The sequence below is a fragment of the Cupressus sempervirens genome, chromosome 4 (genome assembly GCF_028749045.1).
Source record: "Cupressus sempervirens isolate cs-2001-9-10 chromosome 4, ASM2874904v1, whole genome shotgun sequence".
Lineage (NCBI taxonomy): Eukaryota > Viridiplantae > Streptophyta > Pinopsida > Cupressales > Cupressaceae > Cupressus > Cupressus sempervirens.
Genome location: NC_143121.1, coordinates 775019590 through 775043422, shown reverse-complemented (window position 1 = coordinate 775043422; position 23833 = coordinate 775019590). Strand labels below are relative to the sequence as shown.

Below are 23833 nucleotides of genomic sequence, written 5' to 3'. Positions count from 1 at the left end.
AACCTCTCCAATAGGTTAATGATAGCGATTAAAAACGCGTAATTCTTAACCTCCATGAGACGGTTATTAACCTGCTTAAAAATTTCCAATTATATGAACCATATGTGAATTTGGATGTGAATCAAGGTATTCATCGAATTGTATATAAATCATTTGGCATAGTGCATATGCAAACATGGATGATGGTCTATGTTCTGAAGAAAATTAAGCGCAGAATGATAATGTAGGAGGAACACGAGTCCCATGATCATTCAGATCAATTCTCATACCATTGCCAAGCATAGAGTCTGTTTGAGAGAATCAATCGGCAAGCTAGTGACATCTTGTCAAGAGATAATCAAAACAAAAATGGAGTTCATTCAGCATTCCCTTACCCTCGAGCCTGATAATTCAGTTATGAATCTGCAGTCAAAGGTTTTATAAGTTTGCAAAATTGGTGTTTCTAGTACCTTGGAGTTAACTGAATGCATCTAAAGCCATATGCAGTAGAAGCCATGCTCAGAGTCAAAGAAACACGAAATGAAGGAGCCGTGAGAGAATATTAAAGAGAACGTGTGGATAGTAGTTTGGGGCGCTATTTATGCCAGGTATAGCAACCAAAATCCTAGAGACGAAATGGAACAACGTGGGCAAGGATGAATGTAACCTCAGATTTCAAATGTAATCCAAGAATTCAGATCAATATGGAAGCAGAATGAAGCAGCGGCAGCGAGTTCGTTTCCCACCAGTTCCGTTCCTAACGAGTTCACCGAAAACGTTGACCCTGCCCTATAATTTATAGTGACTCGGCCCTGTATAATATAGAGGCCCTTTACGATTATAAGGGACCTAGGCACAGGTAGATGCACCGGCTAACTGGATAGAGGGGCGCCCTAAAATGTTATGGCCGGCTACACTGATGGTTTGCATCAAGTAAGGCCCGTTCTAGACCAATGAGCGGTTCCCCAAAGTCGCTCTTCCTTCTCACTCCGTTGACACGAGCTCTTAATACTGCCCGTCAAACTTTATAAAGGCGTCACCACAAACGTCCCATTCTAAAATTCGCAGGTTTGTTCCTGCATTCCGAATTGCGAATTGGAGGAAGTCTGCTCGTTTTGACAGGTTTTGGCTTTAAATAATGCCTTTGATTATATGATATTTGACCATTCCTTATCAACAATTTCTTGTTATCTCCATACATGAGAGATGGAAGATGTCTGCGCACTCCGTTGACACCACCTCGCTATAGATAAAAGATCCATGAACAAGTTGCAAAGGGATATAAGCAGCTCCTGAGATTGCCCCTGATCTGTTTGACGTAATGCCAAAGATTAAAAGGCGGGTGGTGGACACAAACATGACATGTAGAGTGCTAGGGAAGCACGCGAAATGTTTGACAAAATACCCTTTCCTGACCTGTGACTTCGGAACCTCCACTCATTAAGTCACCCAAGCTTGAATCAGCATTCTTATTTTCCTCTGTAATTCGGCATATTTGAGAAAAGGATTGGAAATCAAACCATGAAGTACAAGTATCAGAGGCCGAATTATGCTCCTATTTTAAGAAGTATGCTTCCAGATATTGGTGATACCATTTTGGGAAATGTTTGTCTTCAAGACTTCTGGTCATCCCTTGCGAATGAAGAAAAGACTCCATTAGCTAGAAAAATATTGGAAAGTGGCTTGGCCCAAGCAGGCGGACATCCCATTTCCATACAATGCCCATAATTAGTGTTGGAGTGTATGAAGGCTTATCATCCCAGCACTAGAGAAGTTGTTTCGCCAAACAATGAAACAATTGCCCACCTAGACCCTGCCTCTATTGCTATCATTTTTCGATTGCCTGCTAGGATGCAATACGCCAGCGTTAATCTAAGAATTGCCAAGGAATATTTTACTGCCAATCAAACTCAATGTTTAAATACTGTGGCAAGATCATGGTTTTTCCAACCGAGAAGAGGCAATCTCAATTAGGCAAATCCATTCACAGATCATCACTGAAAGAAGATGTGGCGAACATGGTAACTTTTTTGAGCAGGATCGTTGGTCTTCGGGATTCACACGAGTTTGAAGGTTGGATATTTCTATTCATTAATATTGTCTGTGAAGGAAAACAATACATTGATTGGGCTGAAATTATCAGTGACTCACTGCACAGATAGCTCATGGGACTTCGGGAAAATGACTACTTTTATATGACTTCATACCTTTTCTACGCCATTGAAAGTACCAAAAGCTGGCCAGGACTTAACCGGCAGGGAATTTATGATGACACGACCATCATTTATAATTATCTTCCTCAAATTCAGTATGATAATAGCCTACACCACTTCAGAAGAGTGAATGACGCATTCACCATGCTAACTGTAAGGGAAATTCAGGGGAACATTGGGCTCAGGATTTCACCAAAAGCAGCAATGAAAGTGCAAAAATATGGAAGTGTTTTTATACAATTTCCGAAGTTTACTTATATCCGGCTAGCTTCCTATGATGGATGTCCATTGATGTTACCTAGATTTGTTGATGATAAACTAGTCCTAATTGAAATATGCAGGCAAATTAATCAAATCAAAAAACTTTGCAGGAACAGGAGGGCGGATGAAATAACTTTTCCTATTGGCATCACATATTATAGTTGTGACACTGCATCAGATGCCAGGAACATTGAAAGATCTATTGCCACGATAAATTTGCATCCTTACACGATGCGTTTCCCTTATGATAGCAAGGACTATGCTGTGAATGAATTGAAGTTAAATCCCAGTCTCGGTCACTTCTCAGCTCTAGAAGACTTTTGGGAGGACTGTGAAAATGACTTCGAAGTCAGGAAGAGAGATTGGATGCGGCTTAGAATACGGCAAGTAATAGACTTCAAGTTAGACATTGACGTAATAGGCATAGATGATGATAAGGTTTCTTTAGTTGATCCTTATTATTATGAGAAAATTGAATTACTAGGGCTCCCTCCTATTGATTGGTCAATTCCCGAATTGAAAAGCTTGAAAGAGAGGTCTTCCTATGTTCTTAAAAGGACAAGAGACTGGATCAGTAAAGTCAGAACCAAAAAAGCAACTGATGAATCTCAGAATAAAGAGGGGAGAAATAATACAGGGGAATCGTCTCAGATGGCGATAGAGGCCACTTCTAGTGAGAAGATACAACAACTAGATATAGATGCTCAAGATCGAGATGAAGATTTGAATCAGCCAGATAAGTTTACAATACAAACAAAAAGGACAAGACCGAGAGGTAGAAGGAATGAAAAAGACCAAAGAAGCCCTCAAATTGCTGAATTACATGTCCCGGTTACATCCCCTCGTGATGTAGCCACTCCACACTTGAGTCTTCCTCCTCCTGATGTGCCCATAATAGACATTACATAGTTAGATGACCCGTTATCTAATTCGGAAGACTTAATAATGGTTGCTGAAAATGTAATAGGTGCCAAACAAGTTTCAAAGGTTACACATTCATGGTTCCAGGATAGTCTTCAGAAGAGGAAGAAAGTTGTTCAGTTGGTTCCACCTCCATTTGATATGGTCTCTAGCATTCTTCAGAAGCCTCCTAAGGTGAAAAAGAACAAAGTGATGTCCAGGTTAGCTATTGATAAAACTTCAGGCAATTTGTGTGTGGAATTAGCCAAGCCTATAGTTGAAAAGAATGTTGATGAAGCATCTGAATCAGATTTCATTCTAGAAAACATTGACCTTGTTCCTTCTAATGCGGAAAGAGAGTTTCAAAATTTTGAATTGATTGCCGCTCAAATGTTGCAAAGGGCGAAGAAAGAGAGAAGAGCCAAAGAGCAACTCAAAGAACAACTTCAAATGATGGTAGCTTATGTTAATTCAATCAGCAACCCTTCTAATATCCAAGTCATGGCCACCCTACCAGTTCTAACAGGTCTTGATGGTATTTTAGATCATACTATTGTTCAAAGAATTGACCAAAAAAAGTCATATAGTTTGATGATCGAGGCTTGGATAAACAAGATGATAGAAGATGCTTCAAAACTTATAACTGGAGTAAAAGATATATGTGGGAAAGCCATCACGCAGATACAGGAAATTTCTAAGGAGCTAGAAAATAGCAAAGAACATAAATCCAACTAGCAAAAAGTAGCCGATGAATTAAAGGAAATAGCCAAGTTGGATACGAGAACCCTACTCCTTGAGAAAATTATTGCTGATCCGAGTGACAACCAAATACGTATCTGGAGTAAAAGTGTTGGTTGGAAGATGATAAACATCAACAAAGGGATCACTGAGTTTGAAAAGTTAATAACCTCTTTGGAGCAGCTCAAAGCAAAAAGTACAGATGAATTAATCTCTACTATCACAGGTGGGGTGCTAGTAAGTGATCTTCATCATGTTGATTGTCAGTTTCTCCTTGATTCCTTCAGTGTTCAGATTCATTCAGAAATAGAGAACCATGTGTCAGATGCTGAAACTATGATGAAGCTTAGCCTGGTTGCAGTCAAGTTGGGAGATTGTAACATTTCAGCCTATCGGCAGGAGTCAAAAGAAATCCAAGATAGATACCTCACAGCCAAACTCAAGATGGAAAACGTGTTCATTCCGAACTATGAATCAATGATACTTGTCCAAGATGCTTACAGGGCTTTCCGAGATAGATCAATTGTGTCCTGATAGATAGGGCTAATAGCTAGAAGAATTAGTGATTGTATATGCAAACGTTTTTAGGAATTCTAGCTAAAGTTTTGCTTTTGCAAGTTTCCTTGTATAGGTTAATTTTCCTAAGGTTAATTAACCTTCCAAAATTTCATATTTTGGAGGTGGTTATTAACCTCAGAGAGGTAGTTGTTAACCTCTATGTCTATATAAGGACACCTTTTGGTTTTGTAAAGGGACTTTTTGGTTGGAAAAATAAGGGAACACTACGCTGAAATTTTGATCTAGAGATAAATTTTGGAAAGTATGTACACTTTTTATCTCTGAATTGAAAAATCTCTATTGCTTTCTTGGTGCAAGAAAAAGAAATGAGATGTGTTTTGGGTTTCTTATTTCAAAATCCAAATTGTTATACGTTGTGGTAGACATTCTCATGGTGCTATGCGAGTGTTTACAAATGATAATGAGTATGCTTAATAACATTAGTTTCTTTCAAGTGTAGTTCTTGGACACCACCGTTATCGATCTTGTTAACCATAGAGGGTTGTGAGGGCGTGTGGTGCATTCGTCTTCCATGACTCTCTCCTTGAACTTTGAAGTTTGAATTCTTTATTTGAAAATCTATTAAAAATTATATCATACGAGGGAGCTGCCCCTCAAAACGCAAAGGAAGGCCGGATATCAAGGGCCTATCCAACTATTATGAACGATTTGCCGCATACACTCCGTTGGGCCAATTCTACTGTGACAAATCTGTTTACCAACAGATTTTTGGTGGCTCTAGTTGGGAAGACTGAACAGAAAGATTGACAGTCACCTATGATGAAGTACAATGGTGCTTCCACATGAGAACGTTTTTCCTGTGCTCCAACTGAACCTTGGCTTTCAAGACACCCAGGAAGATATCATCTTAGACTTGAACACTCTTGCCTGGAGGTGTAGACAAAGTGTACAAGAATATCATCAAGTTAATCGAGTTCTTGAAGAAGAAGAAGAGTTCGGAGAAATCTTGCGGAGAGCCCCTATTGGTCAGGACGTTATAGTTATTGAAAGAATAGTGGTCATTCCACGAAGAAACAGACAGAATCTTTGTCATATTCAAGGGCAAATAAATAATAACAACTAAGCTGGCTGATAAACCATACACTCGAGTTGATAGACAAAAGGGTTTGGTAGATGAAGATTTTGAAGCCCTTCAAAAGTTAGATTTTAAGCCAATTACTCCTAAGAAGAAGAGAAAGGTCAAGTCTGTAGTAGGTCTTCTTCTCCAACTAAGGCTACTGTTTCCCCTACAGCCTTTCAAGCTTTGTTTTTGCTAGGTACTATTGTACCTTCAGCTATAAATTTACAGCCCTTGAATATCATTCTTCCAACCATGGCACATCAAGCACCGTAGCCACTAGTCCCATGGGGAGCTGCTATTGGCCCTCTAAATTTAGGAAACCAACTACATGACATGCCCGTTGGTTCTCGAAAAATTCTTCCCACGTTTTTTGGTGATGAAAAAGTCACTACTGATCAGCATATAAGTGCATTCTTTACAGCAAGCGGTGTTCTTGCAATCCAATATGAAGATGTTTCTATCTGTCTTTTTGTTGAAACACTTATCGAAGCTACAGCTGAATGGTTTGGACAGCTACCAGCTGGATCAATTACTTCTTGGGTAACTTTGATTCAAGCTTTTGAGAGGAGATTTAAGACTACTGAAAATGAACATTTGCTCCTTTCCTAGTTGACTTCAATGAAGAAGGAAATTCATGAGCCCATGCGAGAATTCATTGCTCATTTTAATTAGATGGTGAATCGAATCCCTGTTAACAAAAGACCCACTAAAGAAAATCAAATGACTTTCTTCATCAGTGCTCAACCTTCTGATGTAAGTTTTCAAATACGAAGGACAAGACCCGTTAATCTAGCGGCTGCACAAACCTTGGCTATCGAGGTGGAAGATGACTTGCTTAGTTCAGGGAAATGGAGTCGTGATCTACAAAAGGGAAAAGGTCAACAAACCCCTGTCACTACCACTGATCCTTTATATCAGAAATTGGCTAATGATCTATTACAGCTCAAAAAGCAGTTGCCCTCTAATCCTCCACCTTTGTAGCAAGATATTCCAAGGAGGAATTATCTGCCATATCAACAAAATAGACCAACTAAGTGGCTACCCCAATTGACACCAAGATTAGCCATCGAACATCCCTCATCATCTGGCAAACAAGTTGCTATGTGTGATTTTCACCTAACAACAGATCATGATGGCACAAGCTGTCCTGAGATGGCTAGATTAATGCAAATGCATTTGACTGTGGAGAAGATAGAAGAATATGTGGCCCCTGAAGATGTGACAGAACCCGCTGTTGGAACCTCTTCCATAAATTTCTTGGAGTATGAATCTGATGATGACCAAACTGAAGATATCAACAATCATTCTTGCAATGCGACTACACCAAGTTGGAGACAGAGATTGGAAGAAAAATGGAGTAAACAAGCAAAAGAAAAAGCCTCTGATGAGACTGCTAAGAGGATTCTGTCTCGTAAGCATACTCCAGAAGAGCCTTCTCAAGTGAAGGAGATAGATAAGGGTAAAACACCACCCACCATGGAAGACTCTTTTGATTTTATTGATCATTGCAAGAAGACCAAAGTACAAATTTCTCAATTGGATTACCTAAAAGCCAACCCTCATCAATTAGAAAGGTTGATCCAATGTGTTGGCAAAGAGAAACGTTCACCTGAAATCACTATCAACCATGAATCGGGAGTTTCTCTAGAAGTGGAAGATAATTTGGAAGGACCCATGACAGAGAAAGAATCTTTTGTTGCAGCATCTTTGTCAAGCAAACCTGACCCTTTCTATTTTTCTCTTTATATAGCTGGATGCAAGTTAAGTAATTGTATCATTCATTCTAGTGCATCTGATAATGTCATGCCTTCAAAGGTAGCACATGCCTTGGGTCTTTCTCTGAATAAACCTTCAAGAAAAGTGTATTCTATGGAGGCAAAACAAGTCCCGCTAGTTGGCCAGTTGAAAGATGCTCAAGTAGCACTTGCAGTACATCCTGAGAAGAAGTTAAAACTGAACATCCTGGTTGCTGATATTCTTGCCAATTATGGGATGCTTTTGAGCAGAATTTTTTGCAAAGATCTTGGTGGTGAAATCAAAATGGATATGTCTCATGCCCTTATCCCTATTGGAAATAAGAAGGTTAAGCTTGATCCTAAACCCAAAGCTAAATATATAGTGTTGAAATCAGATGATCCTAGAGCTAAAATATTATATGTTGATACTGGGCATGGAACGTACATGATGACGTCCAATGAAGGAGATGTAACTGAACCTCTCATGCCTGATATAACCAATGCATTATGGTTAATGGAGTTTGACGGAAGCTCTTCTTCTTCCGGTTCAGGTGATGGGATAGTGTTGATATCACCACGAGGAGAGAAATTTCCAAAAGCTTACAAGTTGGCTTTTGAGACCACTAATAATACCGCGGAATATGAAGCTCTCCTACTTGGTCTCGAGTATGCAAGAGGAAAAGGGATCAAACAACTCAAGGTGTCAGGAGATGCAGAATTAGTTGTCAACCAGGTATGAAGGCAATATCAAGCAAAGAATCTAAAATTGAAGGCATATAGGAATAGAGTGTGGGATGAGATTGAGCATTTCGATGCTTTTTCCTTATTTACTATTCCTTGTGAACAAAATTCTAAAGCAGATTGTCTTGTAGTCTCTGCATCTCTACTTATCCCTCATCCTGAATTCAACAGAGATGTTTATACAGTAGAGATGATTCATAGACCCAGTGTGCCTGATAATGATCGACACTGGCAAGTTTTTGATGATGATGGGAAAATAATTGCATTTCTCGAGGGGAGGCCTCCATTTTCAGACCTAAAATTTGAAGGATCGCACAATCATAATAGAAAACAAGAAGACGATCCTGAGGTTATTCAATTAGAAGGTAATGTTATCCCGAGAGGATTAGTCACCCTAGAGAGTCTTTTTAATAAAGAAGACAAAAGGAAAGAGAAAGTTGAGGACACCAAACCTTCTGATTGTTCGGGTTATAAGAAAATAAATATTGGTTCTCAGGAAAATCCAAGGATGGTTCTAATAGGGAAAGATTTGACATCTCAAGAGAGAGAAGAGTTTACAAGGTTATTGAATACTTATCAAGACGTTTTCGCTTGGGGTTATGAAGATCTAAAGGAATTCATGGATGGGAAATTTAAACATCAGATTCCCTTGAAACCTCGTTCAACTCCCTTTCGGCAAAAGCAAAGACAATTCAATCCCAAGGTGGCAGACACTATTTTCAATGAGGTTGATAAGATGCTTAAAGCAAAGATTATCTATCCCATTCACCACTCAACATGGGTAGCTAATATTGTTCCTGTTAGGAAAAAGAATGGTGAGATAAGAATATGTGTTGACTTCCACAATTTGAATCAGGCGTCACTCAAGGATAATTATGGACTCCCTGTCATGGATCATATTTTGCAGTTGGTATCTAGCTCTGAACTCATTTCAATGTTAGATGGCTTCTCCGATTATAACCAGATCAGTGTTGCACCTGAAGATCAACATAAAACCACTTTTACCACTCCATGGGGTACGTTTGCCTACAATCGTATGCCTTTTGGTTTGATAAATGCTGGGGCCACCTTCCAAAGGGCCATGGATAATTCATTTGAGGATTTCAAGAATAAGATCATTGTTATATATCTTGATGATCTTACAGTGTTTTCAAAATAGAGAAAAGATCATGTGCATCATCTAGAAGCAATATTAAATCGATGTCGAACTCAAGGCATCTCGCTGAATCCTAAGAAGTCTATATTTGGGGTGACAGAAGGAAAACTACTAGGGCATATCATCTCCAAAGAAGGCATTCGGATAGATCTTGAGTCGGTGAAAGCTATCCAACAGTTGTCACTTCCCATGAGTAAACCAGGAATTAGATCTTTCTTTGGGCAGATAAACTTTATAAGGAGGTTCATACCAGACTTCTCTGAGATAACAAAGTCAATTGTGGATATGATGAAAGGGAATACTAATTTTAAGTGGACAAAAGAGGGTAAGGCTTCTTTTGAACAAATCAAGACTGAAATTGCTCATGCTCCTACCCTTTCTTACCCAGATTTCTCTAAGTATTTTCATTTGTATTGTATGCCTCCGAAAACACTTTATCTGCTATACTTACCCAACCTGACAAAGACAATACCGAGGCCCCAATAGCATTCATGAGCATCCCTCTTAAGAAAAATGAATTGAAATACTCTTTGATCGAGAAAAATGTTTATGCTCTAGTTAGAGCAGTGAAACAATTTAGGTTTTACATCCTAAACTCTCACTCCAAGGTGTTTGTCCCTGACTCAGCAATGAAGAATATTCTGACACAACAAGAAATTGGCATGAACAAAAGGGCCTCCTGGATAGCTAAAGTCCAAGAATATGATCTCGATATAAAACCTACAAACCTTGTCAGGGGAAAAGGTTTGTGTAAGGCAATTGCGGAAGGATCTTCTAAAGAAGGGATGAAGGAAGAAATGCCTTTAGTTTTATTCATTTGTAATGTTGATGACTGGTTTTCAAATATTGCCTATTTTCTGACATATGGGGAATGTCCTGCTCATTTATCACCTAAAGAGAAGAGGACCTTAAAATTGAAATCTGCAAAATACATTCTTTGGAATGACGCCTTATACAAGAAAGGGATAGATGGTACTTTTCTGAGATGTGTTGATTCTGAACAAAGAAAGGAGTTGCTTCAGTTATTTCATAATGAAGCATGTGGAGGTCATTACTCCGCATCAGTAACAGCTTACAAAATTTTGAGAAATTGTTTTTACTGGCCCGAAATATTCAAAGATGCAGAAGAATGGGTGAAGAAGTGCGATTCTTGTCAGTACTTCAAAAGAAAAGTTCAATTGGCTGCACTACCCTTGAAACCAGTGGTGATCGAAGACCCCTTTCAACAATGGGGTTTGGATTTCATAGGTCCTATTCATCCTTCATCCTCTGCTGGACACACTCATATTTTGATGGCAACTGACTATTTCACCAAGTGGGTGGAAGCAATCCTAGTAAAACAAACAACTTCAGAAGTGGTGTGCAATTTTATCAAACAAAACATTCTGGTTAGGTTTGGTGTGCCGAACAAAATTGTTACTGACAATGCTACCAACTTCTCTTCCCAAGAGATATCATCTTTTTGCTATCAATACGAGATTATTCTCTCTCATTCCTTTGATTATTTTGCACAAGGAAATGGTTAGGCAGAATCAAGCAATAAAAATATTATGACCATTGTGCGGAAACTGATAGATGTTAATCAAAGATCCTGGCACAAGCACCTGTACGATGCATTGTGGGCAGATTGTACTACTAAAAAGAGAGCAATAGGATTTTCTCCCTTCGAGATCCTGTATGGAACTGAGCCATCTCTTCCTCTTCCCTTAGAGCTATCCACCTTGAAATTACAGAGTGCCATTGAGAATCTTGAATTCAAAGATGCTCTTGAGAAACGAATGTTGTATTTGACAAAGTTGGAAGAAGAAAGAGAGATGGTTGTTGATAGAATTCAGGAACATCAATCCCATGTCAAGAGGTTATTTGATAGAAAGGCTAAGCAGAGGATGTTTCAAGAAGGTGATCTTGTCTTGCTTTGGGATAAGCGCAGAGAGCCAAAGGGATTACATGGAAAATTTGACTCCTTATGGCGAGGCCCATTCTAGATCAAAGAGGTATGCGGAAAGAACTCTTTTATTTTGTCATACCTGAGTGGTACCCCGTTGCCCTTACCTTATAATGGGAAACACCTAAAACATTATCATCAGTAGAAGGTGCCCCTACACCTTTTTGTATATAGGTCATCCCATTTTTGGTGTGCTCTTGTTAGTTGGTGTTGTTTTAGCCTTTCTTTCTGTTGTCCTATTTTTGGTTTTTGTGTTCCCTCTTTTGTAATTTGGCACCTCAAATGACTCTATTTCATAGCCCAATGGATAAGGCACTACTTTATTCATTCTGGATTTGAGCTTCGTCCTTGTCAGTCCTTGTCCCCAGTTAGAGCCAGCTGTTGCCCGGTTATAAAATTCTTTAAATTTTATAAGCCTCTGTTAATTTTAAAACTTGCCTAGTTTTAAACATCAAATTGGCCATTCTATCTTTGAAATTTGCGAGTCTTTAAGCCTCTGTGTCTCCGGCTCATTCTCAGCTCCGCACAACACTTGAGATCATCGAAATCCAGCTTCTAAGCCTCAAGATATTAAAGGTTAATGATTGCCTTCAAAAATGTGCATTTCTTAACCTTTAACTTCTTAAAAGGTTAATGATTTCCTTCAAAAACGTGCATTTCTTAACCTTTAACTTCTTAAAAGGTTAATGTTAACCACTAAAATACATTTTTCCTAACCTCTCCAATAGGTTAATGATAGTGATTAAAAATGCGTAATTCTTAACCTCCATGAGACGGTTATTAACCTGCTTGGAAATTTCCAATTATATGAACCATATGTGAATTTGGATGTGAATCAAGGTATTCATCGAATTTTATATAAATCATCTGGCATAGTGCATATGCAAACATGGACGATGGTCTATGTTCTGAAGCAAATTAAGTGCAGAATGATAATGTAGGAGGAACACGAGTCCCATGATCATTCAGATCAATTCTCATACCATTGCTAAGCATAGAGTCTGTTCGAGAGAATCAATTGGCAAGCTAGTGACATCTTGTCAAGAGATAATCAAAACAAAAATGGAGTTCATTCAGCATTCCCTTACCTCCGAGCATGATAATTTAGTTATGAATTTGCAGTCAAAGGTTTTATAAGTTTGCAAAATTGGTGTTTCTAGTACCTTGGAGTTAACTGAATACATCTAAAGCCATATGCAGTAGAAGCCATGCTCGGAGTCAAAGAAACATGAAATGAAGGAGCTGTGAGAGAATATTAAAGAGAACGTGTGGATAGTAGTTTGGGGCATTATTTATGCCAAGTATAGCAACTGAAATCCTTGAGACGAAATGGAACAATGTGGGCAAGGATGAATGTAACCTTAGATTTCAAATCTAATGCAAGAGATTTGGATCAATATGGAAGCAGAATGAAGCAGCAGCAGCGAGTTCATTTCCCACCAGTTCTATTCCTAACGAGTTCACCAAAAATGTTGACCCCGCCCTATAATTTATAGTGGCTCGGCCCTGTATAATATAGAGGCCCTTTACAATTATAAGGGACCTAGGCACAGGTAGACGCACCGGCTAACTGGATAGAGGGACACCCTAAAATGTTATGGCTAGCTACACTAATGGTATGCATCAAGTAAGGCCCATTCCAGACCAATGAGCGGTTCCCCAAAGCCGCTCTTCCTTCTCACTCCGTTGATACGATCTCTTAATACTGTCCGTCAAACTTTATAAAGGCGTCACCACAAACGTCCCATTCTGAAATTCACAGGTTTGTTCTTGCATTCCGGATTGCGAATTGGAGGAAGTCTGCTCATTTTGATAGGCTTTGGCTTTAAATAATGCCTTTGATTATATGATATTTGACCATTCCTTATCAACGATTTCCTGTTATCTCCATACATGAGAGATGGAAGATGTTTGCGCCCTCCGTTGACACCACCTCGCTATAGATAAAAGATCCATGAACAAGTTGCAAAGGGATATAAGCAGCTCCTGAGATCGCCCCTAATTTGTTTGACGTAATGCCAAAGATTAAAAGGTGGGTGGTGGACACAAACATGACATGTAGAGTGCTAGGGAAGCACACGAAATGTTTGACAAAATACCCTTTGCTGACCTGCGACTTCGAAACCTCCACTCATTAAGTCACGCAAGCTCGAATCAGCATTCTTATTTTCCTCTGTAATTCGGCATATTTGAGAAAAGGAATTGAAATCAAACCATGAAGTACAAGTATCAGAGGCCGGATTATGCTCCTATTTTAAGAAGTATGCTTCTAGATATTGGTGATACCATTTTGGGAAATGTTTGTCTTCAAGACTTCTGGTCATCCCTTGCGAATGAAGAAAAGACTCCATTAGCTGGAAAAATATTGGAAAGTGGCTTGGCCCAAGCATGCGGACATCCCATTTCTGTACAATGCCTAGAATTAGTGTTGGAGTGCATAAAGGCTTATCATCCCAGCACTAGAGAAGTTGTTTCACCAAACAATGAAACAATTGCCCGCCTAGACCCTGCCTCTATTGCTATCATTTTTTGATTTCCTGCTAGGATGCAATACCCCAACGTTAATCTAAGAATTGCCAAGGAATATTTTACTGCCAATCAAACTCAATGTTTAAATACTGTGGCAAGATTGTGGTTTTTCCAACCGAGAAGAGGCAAATCTCAATTAGGCAAATCCATTCACTGATCATCACTGAAAGAAGATGTGGCGAACATGGTAACTTTGTTGAGCAGGATCGTTGGTCTTCAGGATTCACACGAGTTTGAAGGTTAGATGCTTCTATTCATTAATATTGTCTGTGAAGGAAAAAAATACATTGATTGGGCTGAAATTATCAGTGACTCACTGCATAGATAGCTCATGGGACTTCGGGAAAATGACTACTTTTATATGACTTCATACCTTTTCTACACCATTGCAAGTACCAAAAGTTGGCCAGGACTTAAGCAGCAGGGCATTTACGATGACAAGACCATCATTTATAATTATCTTCCTCAAATTCAGTATGATAATAGCCTACACCACTTTAGAAGAGTGAATGACGCATTCACCATGCTAACTGTAAGGGAAATTCAGGGGAACATTGGGCTCAGGATTTCACCAAAAGCAGCAATGAAAGTGCAAAAATATGGAAGTGTTTTTATACAATTTCTGAAGTTTACTTATATCTGGCTGGCTGCCTATGATGGATGTCCATTGATGTTACCTAGATTGTTGATGATAAACTAGTCTTAATTGAAATATGCAGGCAAATTAATCAAATCAACAAACTTTGTAGGAACAGGAGGGCGGATGAAATAACTTTTCCTATCGGCATCGGATATTATAGTTGTGACACTGCATCAGATGCCAGGAACACTGAAAGATCTATTGCCACAATAAATTTGCATCCTTACACGATGCATTTCCCTTATGATAGCAAGGACTATGCTGTCAATGAATTGAAGTTAAATCCCAGTCTCGGTCACTTCCTGGCTCTAGAAGACTTTTGGGAAGACTATGAAAATGACTTCGAAGTTAGGAAGAGGGATTGGATTCGGCTTACTGTACGACAAGTAATAGACTTCAAGTTAGACATTGATGTAACAGGCATAGATGATGATGAGGTTTCTTTAGTTGATCCTTATTATTACGAGAAAATTGAATTACTAGGGCTCCCTCCTATTGATTGGTCAATTCCCGAATTGAAAAGCTTGAAAGAGAGGTCTTCCTATGTTCTTAAAAGGACAAGAGACTGGATCAGTAAAGTCAGAACCGAAAAAGCAACTAGTGAATCTCAGAATAAAGAGGGGAGAAATAATACAGGGGAATCGTCTCAAATGGCGATAGAGGCCACTTCTAGTGAGAAGATACGACAACTAGATATAGATGCTCAAGATCGAGATGAAGATTTGAATCAGCCAGATAAGTTTACAGTACAAAGGAAAAGGACAAGACCGAGAGGTAGAAGGAATGAAAAAGACCAAAGAAGCCCTCAAATTTCTGAATTACATGTCCCGGTTACATCCCCTCGTGATGTAGCCACTCCACACTTGAGTCTTCCTCCTCCTGATGTGCCCATAATAGACATTACATAGTTAGATGACCCGTTATCTAATTCGGAAGACTTAATAATGGTTGCTGAAAATGTAACAGGTGCCGAACAAGTTTCAAAGGTTACACATTCATGGTTCCAGGATAGTCTTCAGAAGAGGAAGAAAGTTGTTCAGTTGGTTCCACCTCCATTTGATATGGTCTCTAGCATTCTTCAGAAGCCTCCTAAGGTGAAAAAGACCAAAGTGATGTCCAGGTTAGCTATTGATAAAACTTCAGGCAATTTGTGTGTGGAATTAGCCAAGCCTATAGTTGAAAAGAATGTTGATGAAGCATCTGAATCAGATTTCATTCTAGAAAATGTTGACCTTGGTCCTTCTAATGCGGAAAGAGAGTTTCAAAATTTTGAATTGATTGCCGCTTAGATGTTGCAAAGGGCGAAGAAAGAGAGAAGAGCCAAAGAGCAACTCAAAGAACAACTTCAAATGATGGTAGCTTATGTTAATTCAATCAGCAACCCTTCTAATACCCAAGTCATGGCCACCCTGCCAGTTCTAACAAGTCTTGATGGTATTTTAGATCATACTATTGTTTAAAGAATCGACCAACAAAAGTCATATAGTTTGATGATCGAGGCTTGGATAAATAGGATGATAGAAGATGCTTCAAAACTTATAACTAGAGTAAAAGAGATATGTGGGAAAGCCATCACGCAGATACAGGAAATTTCTAAGGAGCTGGAAAATAGTAAAGAACATAAATCCAACTGGCAAAAAGCAGCCGATGAATTAAAGGAAATAGCCAAGTTGGATACGAGCACCCTACTCCTTGAGAAAATTATTGCTGATCCGAGTGACAACCAAATACGTATCTGGAGTAAAAGTGTTGGTTGGAAGATGATAAACATCAACAAAGGGATCACTGAGTTTGAAAAGTTAATAACCTCTTTGGAGCAGCTGAAAGCAAAAAGTACAGATGAATTAATCTCTACTATCACAGGTGGGGTGCTAGTAAGTGATCTTCAGCATGTTGATTGTCAGTTTCTCCTTGATTCCTTCAGCGTTCAGATTCATTCAGAAATAGAGAACCGTGTGTCAGATGCTGAAACTATGATGAAGCTTAGCCTGGTTGCAGTCACGTTGGGAGATTGTAACATTTCAGCCTACCGGCAGGAGTCAGAAGAAATCCAAGATAGATACCTCACAGCCAAACTCAAGATGGAAAACGTGCTCATTCTGAACTATGAATCAATGATACTCGTCTAGGATAATTACAGGGCTTTTTGAGACAGATCAATTGTGTCCTGATAGATAGGGCTAATAGCTAGAAGAATTAGTGATTGTATATGCAAACGTTTTTAGGAATTCTAGCCAAAGTTTTGTTTTTGCAAGTTTCCTTGTATAGGTTAATTTTCCTAAGGTTAATTAACCTTCCAAAATTTCGTATTTTGGAGGTGGTTATTAACCTCAGAGAGGTAGTTGTTAACCTCTATGTCTATATAAGGACACCTTTTGGCTTTGTAAAGGGACTTTTTGGTTGGAAAAATAAGGGAACACTATGCTGAAATTTTGATCTAGAGATAAATTTTGGAAAGTATGTACACTTTTTATCTCTGAATTGAAAAATCTCTATTGCTTTCTTGGTGCAAGAAAAAGAAACGAGATGTGTTTTGGGTTTCTTATTTTAAAATCCAAATTGTTATACGTTGTGGTAGACATTCTCATGGTGCTATGAGAGTGTTTAAAAATGATAATGAATATGCTTAATAACATTGGTTGCTTTCAAGCGTAGTTCTTGGACACCACCGTTATCGATCTTGTTAACCACAGAGGGTTGTGAGGGCATGTGGTGCATTCGTCTTCCATGATTCTCTCCTTGAACTTTGAAGTTTGAATTCTTTATTTGAAAATATTTTTAAAATTATATCATACGAGGGAGTTGTCTCTCAAAACGCAGAGGAAGGCCGGATATCAAGGGCCTATCCAACTGTTGTGAACGATTTGCCGCATACACTCCGTTGGGCCAATTCTACTGTGACAAATCTGTTTACCAACACAACTTCATTTCTGTCAACAAGATTGGATAGACAACTTCCTCTTAAGCTTCCTTCTACCCAAGTGGATGGAAGATAGTTAACTATTTTTTTCAATCAACAATCTAGAAATCTTTGCTAGTATAGAGGCATTGAGAGCTCTCTATAAATAAAGAGAAATTGTAACACATTGTGTGCAGCCAGATCTATATGAATATTGAAAGTTATATTTTTTTGTGATCTACTGTCACCATTTTTCATAGTTCTATTTTTTAGTATGGTATCAGAGCCTTTGTGATATTTTGGGCTGTGAATACTTTTCTTTCTGTATGACTCTGTATTTTTACAGCTGCGATCTGAAGTGTGCAATGATTCATTTATCTATAAACAGAGACTATTGTAACAATGGAAAGATCAAAGGTCTAAATGAAAGTTTTGTGTTGTGTTTATCTTTGTATTTATTTTTTGTGATAATCAACTGTCCAAGAATGCTGCAGCCCATCGTTTATCAGTCGCCTGAGAATCAAGAAAATCTATGAGTGTGATACTTGGTATTCAAGGAAGAATCACTATAAAGAAGGCTGTCAATAATATTGTGCAAAGTGATCATATTTTTTGAGCTATGTGATTGAGTGTTATTTGAAGCTAAAGTCTTCGAACACAACGTTGCAATTGTGTTTGACTTTTAAAAAACAAAAGGAGGTTTGTTCATGCATAAAGAAGTTGCTATATATACAAAATCTATTCAAGTTGTCATTGAAGATTTGTTTAACTTAAAGTTCCTGATAAGAAATATAGTATTTTTTAGTCCATGCATATGTGAACACATTATGTATGCCAGATGTAAATGTTTCAATAAAAGGTGAGATGGTGTGGTAAGAATGTTTTCATGGTGTAAAGGTCTGTGACAAAATGTTTACTTAACTATGAAGGCTATGTTGGTGCAAAAGTAGTCATGCAATGAAAGATTGTTAGATTAATATATCTTAACAAAGTGATGAAGATTGATTTAGAATATATTGATGAATCATTTATCTAAAAAATATTTCTAGAGAACTAGCAAGCATAGTGGCTGGGTACCCATGTGATTCAGTGATGGGGACACAACCCAAGAACAGAATGGACACAATAGAAAAGGGAAATTGTATTAATTGAAAAATAAGCTAGCACATTCAGTATAGAGAAAATAAACTTCAAAAACATGCCCTAAGGGCTTACAATAGCATAAATGTAGAGATAATTTCTCCTTCAGTACCTCCTCTCAAAATCCACTCCAAACTACCTTTTACAATGCCCAAAATCTATTTAAATAGACCCCGGAGGGTTAAGGACTAGGAGTACATTCTAGAAAGTGCTAGTAGGCATCCACCGACCAAATAGAAGGTTCCAGAAGCTGCGTTAAAAGTCGGTGTAAATCTAGAAGAATCCAAAAATGGTAACCGAACTTTCGAGAGGCATAACTTTTGAACCATAGCTTCGATTGACGAACCATTTACATTTTCGTAAAGCTCATGAAGTGCTCTATAGCCCTATGGACTAGCTTCACTCATCCCCCATTTTTTGGCCCTTTTTGAGGTCATTTAATGCCCCTAACTTGACTTTGAAGCATTCTTAGGAGGTCTCCAAAACTCGAAAAATTGCAATAACTTTCAAACCGTGGGGCCTTTTGACCTGATTCTTTTTCTGGAATGCTCTAAATTACAATTACATTCATCTGGCCAATTTACACCTTCTAGTTCACCAAAATGATGGCCCAATTACATGCTCCTATTTTTTCAGGATTTTCTAGCACACTGATAGTGGAACTGTGAGAGTTGGAACCTTTATTTGACCCAAATGGGTATCTAAAAATGAAAACACATGAAATAAAAACTAAGTCTAAGTACATTTTTTTGGGTGACACAAGATTGCCCTTATACCTCTGGATGCTCCTACATCAGACACCCAGCGTAGATTGAAAAGTGACCGTGTCACTTTATGAATGGTAGAGGAAATCCCAAATGGGAAACCTCAGCTGTTGAAATCGAATTTGAGTCCTCGATTGGTCGTCCTTTCCATTTGACCAAATACTCTTCATACTACCTGTTTCTGGTACTCCTACCCACGCAATGATCTAGAATGTCTTCTATCTCCTCCTTCTTAGAAGTAGGAATTGGACATGGCTCTAACACCAGCTCCTCATCTGCACCATCATCATGATACTCTGTTAAATCTACAATGTTGAAAATGGGAGAAATATGAATACCATCGAGCAGCTCCACTTCATATGAATTTCCTGAGTCATGTTTCTTCAAAACTTTGTAGGGGCCAAATTTCTTCATTTTCAGCTTGTTGTAAGTACCGGCTGGAAATCTTTTTTTTTCGTAAGTGCACCATGACTAGATCCCCTACTTGGAATTCCTTATGTCTTCTCCTTTGATCAGCCCTAGATTTATACTCTTGATTCATCTTGGTAATGTGTGCTTGAACCTCCTCATGTAGATGCTTGATATGTTCAACAAATTCTTCCACTTCAGCACTTGTCCTCTCCCCTTGCTCTATCTTCCTTAATTCTGGTGCAGTCCTTGGGCTATTCCCATATAGAATTTGGAATGGTGATTTTCCAGTAATCCTATTTATAGAGTTATTGTAAGAAAAATCTACTTGTGGTAGAATCAAATCCCATCCCTTGGGCTTATCCCCAACTAAACATCTCAGCAAATTGCCCAGACTCCTATTTACCACTTCTGTTTGGCCATCAGTTTGTGGGTGATTCGTGGAACTGAATTTCAAGTCTGTTCTCAACTTTTTCCATAATATCCTCCAGAAATACCCCACAAATTTAGTATCTCTATCAGAAACTATTCTCCTTGGAAGACCATGTAGTCTTACCACCTCTTTGAAAAACAAGTCTGCAATATGGACAGCATCATGAGTTTTGTGGCATGGAATGAAATGTGCCATTTTGGAGAACCTATCAACCACCACGAATACTGAATCATTACCCCTTTGTGTCCTTGGAAATCCAAGAACAAAATCCATACTTATGTCCTCCCATTGCCTTGATGGAACAGGCAATGGCTGATATAGGCTAGTATTGTGACTAAACCCCTTGGCAACTTGACAAACTTGGCAAATCTGTACAAACTTCTTCACATCCTGTGAAATTTGAGGCTAAAAATAATGTTCTCTAAGAATGGCAATGGTCTTATCTCAACCAAAATGTCCTGCCATCCCTCCACTGTGTTTCTCCTTAATCAGATTTTCCCTCATGGAACTCCTTGGAATGCACAATTGACTACCTATGAACAACATGTCATCCTAAATCAAATAGTCTAACCACTTGGTTCTATCTACAGCAATAGGTTCTTTACAAGCTTTCCACACTTTAGCAAAATCAGGATCCTCGGGGTACGAATTTTGGTGTTCATCAAACCCAACTACTTCAACCTGCATTACTATAAGCAACAATTGTCTCCTACTTAGTGCATCTGCAACCCTGCTAGATTTTCCACTTCTATGCTTCAACACAAATGTATAACTTTGCAAGAACTCTACCCACTTCATATGCCTCTGATTCAATTTACCTTGGCTATTTAGGTACTTTAATGCCTGATGATCAGTATACAAAACAAATTCCTTTGGCAATAAATAATGCCTCCATTTCTTTAAGGCCTGAACTATTGCATAGAATTCTTGATCATAAACATAATACTTCTTCTTTGCATCATTCAATTTTTCACTAAAATATGCAATAGGCTTACCTTCTTGGCTTAATACAGCCCCAATAGTGCTGCCACTAGCATCACAATCCACCTGGAAAACCTTTCTAAAATCTAGAAGTGCCAACACAGGTTGTTCTATTACCTTCTTCTTTAGCAATTCAAAACTTCTCATAGCTATTGCAGTCCATTTGAACTCTTTTCTATCCCCTCTTATTGTATTAGTTAGGGGTGAACATATGCCACTGAAATTCTTAATAAACTTCCTATAAAAACTAAGAAGACCATGAAATGATCTTACCTCAGTAGCAGACCTTGTAGTAGGCCATTCCAAGATGGCTTTTACCTTCTCTGATCCATTTTGAGACCTTTAGGTGATATAACAAACCCCAAATAGACTAACTCCCTTTTTTCAAAGATACACTTCTTCAAATTAATTAATAGTTTCTCTTCCCTTAGCCTTTCAAGGACACTATGAATATGCAATAAATGTTCTTCCAAAGTCTTGCTGAAAATTAAAATATAATCCAAATAAACAATAACAAATTTTCCCAATAACTTCTTAAGTACCTCATTCATGAGCCGCATGAAGGTGCTTGGGGCATTCGTCAATCCAAAGGGCATGACTAACCACTCATAAAGACCCTCCTTGGTCTTGAAGGATGTTTTCCACTCATCTCCTTCTCAAATCCATATATGATGATAGCCACTCTTGAGATCTATCTTTGTGAAGTACTGAGCTCCACTCAAGCAATCCATAAGATCATCGATCCTTGGCAAAGAAAATCGGTACTTGATGGTTATCCTATTTATAGCTCGAGAATCTGTACACATCCTCCACTCTCCATCCTTCTTTGGTGTGAGTATTTCAGGTACTGCACATGGACTCAGGCTCTCTCGAATCAAGCCCTTCCTCAATAGCTCTTGAACCTATCTATTTAGCTCGTCTATTTCAGCAGGTGTCATCCTGTGAGCAACCTTGTTAGGAAAACTAGCTCCTGGAATCAGATCTATCTAATGACTGATTTGCCTTACTGGTGGCAATCTATCTAGAACATTATCAAAGATAATATCTCCAAACTCCCCTAGTAAATCTGAAACTTCAAGTGGTCTTTCACTACTACCTTCTTTATCTTTCCTAGGAATCAAAGCATATCACATATGCTGATGTTTCATGCCATCTAAAAACTTCCTTTCATCAACAAGACAAATCCTAGCACTGCTACATACCTTTTCACCTTCCTTTTTCATGGGCTTCAATTTGTGGCGAACTCCATCCTTTGTCAGAGAGTATGTGTTTGCATGTCCATCATGTACTGTATGTCTATCAAACTACCATGGTCTACCCACCAATAGATGGCAAACATCCATCGAAATAACATCACAAAGAACTTCATCATGGTAACTCCCAATTTTGAATTTCACTAAACATTGTTCACTTACCAGGACCTTATGATCATCTTTTAACCAAGCAATCTGATAGGGCTAGGGATGTTTCTCCCTTTTGAGCTTCAGCTTAGAGACCATCTCTTCTGATACCAAGTTATCAGTGCTACCACCATCAATGATCACGTCACAAAATTTATCCTCACACTTGCATCTGGTACAAAACAAACTCCTTCGTTGTCCTGGTTCAATCTCACCACTTAGTAGGACTCTTTCATTTACCAAGGTCTCTCCTCTTTCTGCATCCTCTGAATGTGATGATTGTACATTCTCATCCACATGAGCAACCCTAGCTTGGCCCTCAGCTCTCCTATCTATCCTTCCTTGTCATTGAGGGCATTCAAAGGCACGATGACCTTCTTCATTGCAATGGAAACAAGTACCATGAAATCCACCTCTTCCTTGTCCACGTCCTCTACCTATTCCTCTCTAATTTCCAAAGTCTTGATCATGGGAGCGGTTGAAACCCTCATTCCTCTGGTTCCTGCTAGTACCCACATCTTCATTTTTCTTTTGGGTTTCATTGCGGACTCCAGATGATCTACCGCTTCCCCTTCCTCCTTGACTGTGCCCTCTTTGTCTTCCTTCAAACCTTTTATTCAGCTTCTCTTCAACTCGTAGGGCAAACTGGTATGCCTCTTCAATGCTGGTCATTCTTACCAGACTTAATTTCTCCTAGATGCTAGGTCGCAACTCACTGATATAACGAGAAACCTTCTCCTTATTTTCTTCTGCATGCTCTGCTCTAATCAAGAGTTGGTAAAATTTCTCTGTATATTCTTGGACTGATCTTCCTACTTGCTTTAACCCATGCATCTTCTTAAACAAATCAAGCTCGTAGTCCATTGGAATGAACTGCTTCTTCAATTTGTCCACCATGTGATCCCACCTTGTGATCTTCTCCTTTCCTCTTCTATTTCTTTCCAATTGGACCTCTTGCCACAAGATTTTGGCATGGCCTTTCAGTTTGGCATTTGCAAACTTAACCCTATCTGGGTCCCTGATATCCTCATACTCAAAGTATTCTTCCAGTTCATTGATCCAATCGATCGAATCATTTGGTTTCAGATTTCTTGAAAATACACCCACTTCAATTGTAGGTCTTTTCCCAAACTTAGTAATGGCCCTAAAAAGCCTTTCCTCTGCATGATTTAGAACTTTCCCGTCAAATTCCCCTTCTGGTCCAATTTCGTCTTCTTCATTGTCATCTTCACTTTCATCACCTGCGGCCACAATTGTTCCTCTATGGAGCTCCTCTTGCAATGCTTGTACTTGCCTTTGGAGGGCTCTAACCTCCTCAAGATTAATAGCTC

At 38.7% G+C, this 23833-nt stretch overlaps 1 protein-coding gene across 1 annotated transcript; it reads left to right on the top strand.

Annotated features, from left to right (window-relative positions):
• Positions 1-10913: 10913 nt before the first annotated feature.
• On the top strand, positions 10914-11348 carry LOC149563676 (uncharacterized). Its single transcript, XM_089828234.1, has one exon. It carries the CDS (start codon positions 10914-10916, stop codon positions 11346-11348), a length of 435 nt encoding a protein of 144 aa, XP_089684360.1.
• The last annotated feature ends 12485 nt before the right edge of the window (positions 11349-23833 follow it).

Excerpts from the sequence above, each read along its gene's own strand:
- LOC149563676 (XM_089828234.1), top strand. The coding sequence starts at position 10,914 with ATGACCATTGTGCGGAAACTGATAGATGTTAATCAAAGATCCTGGCAC.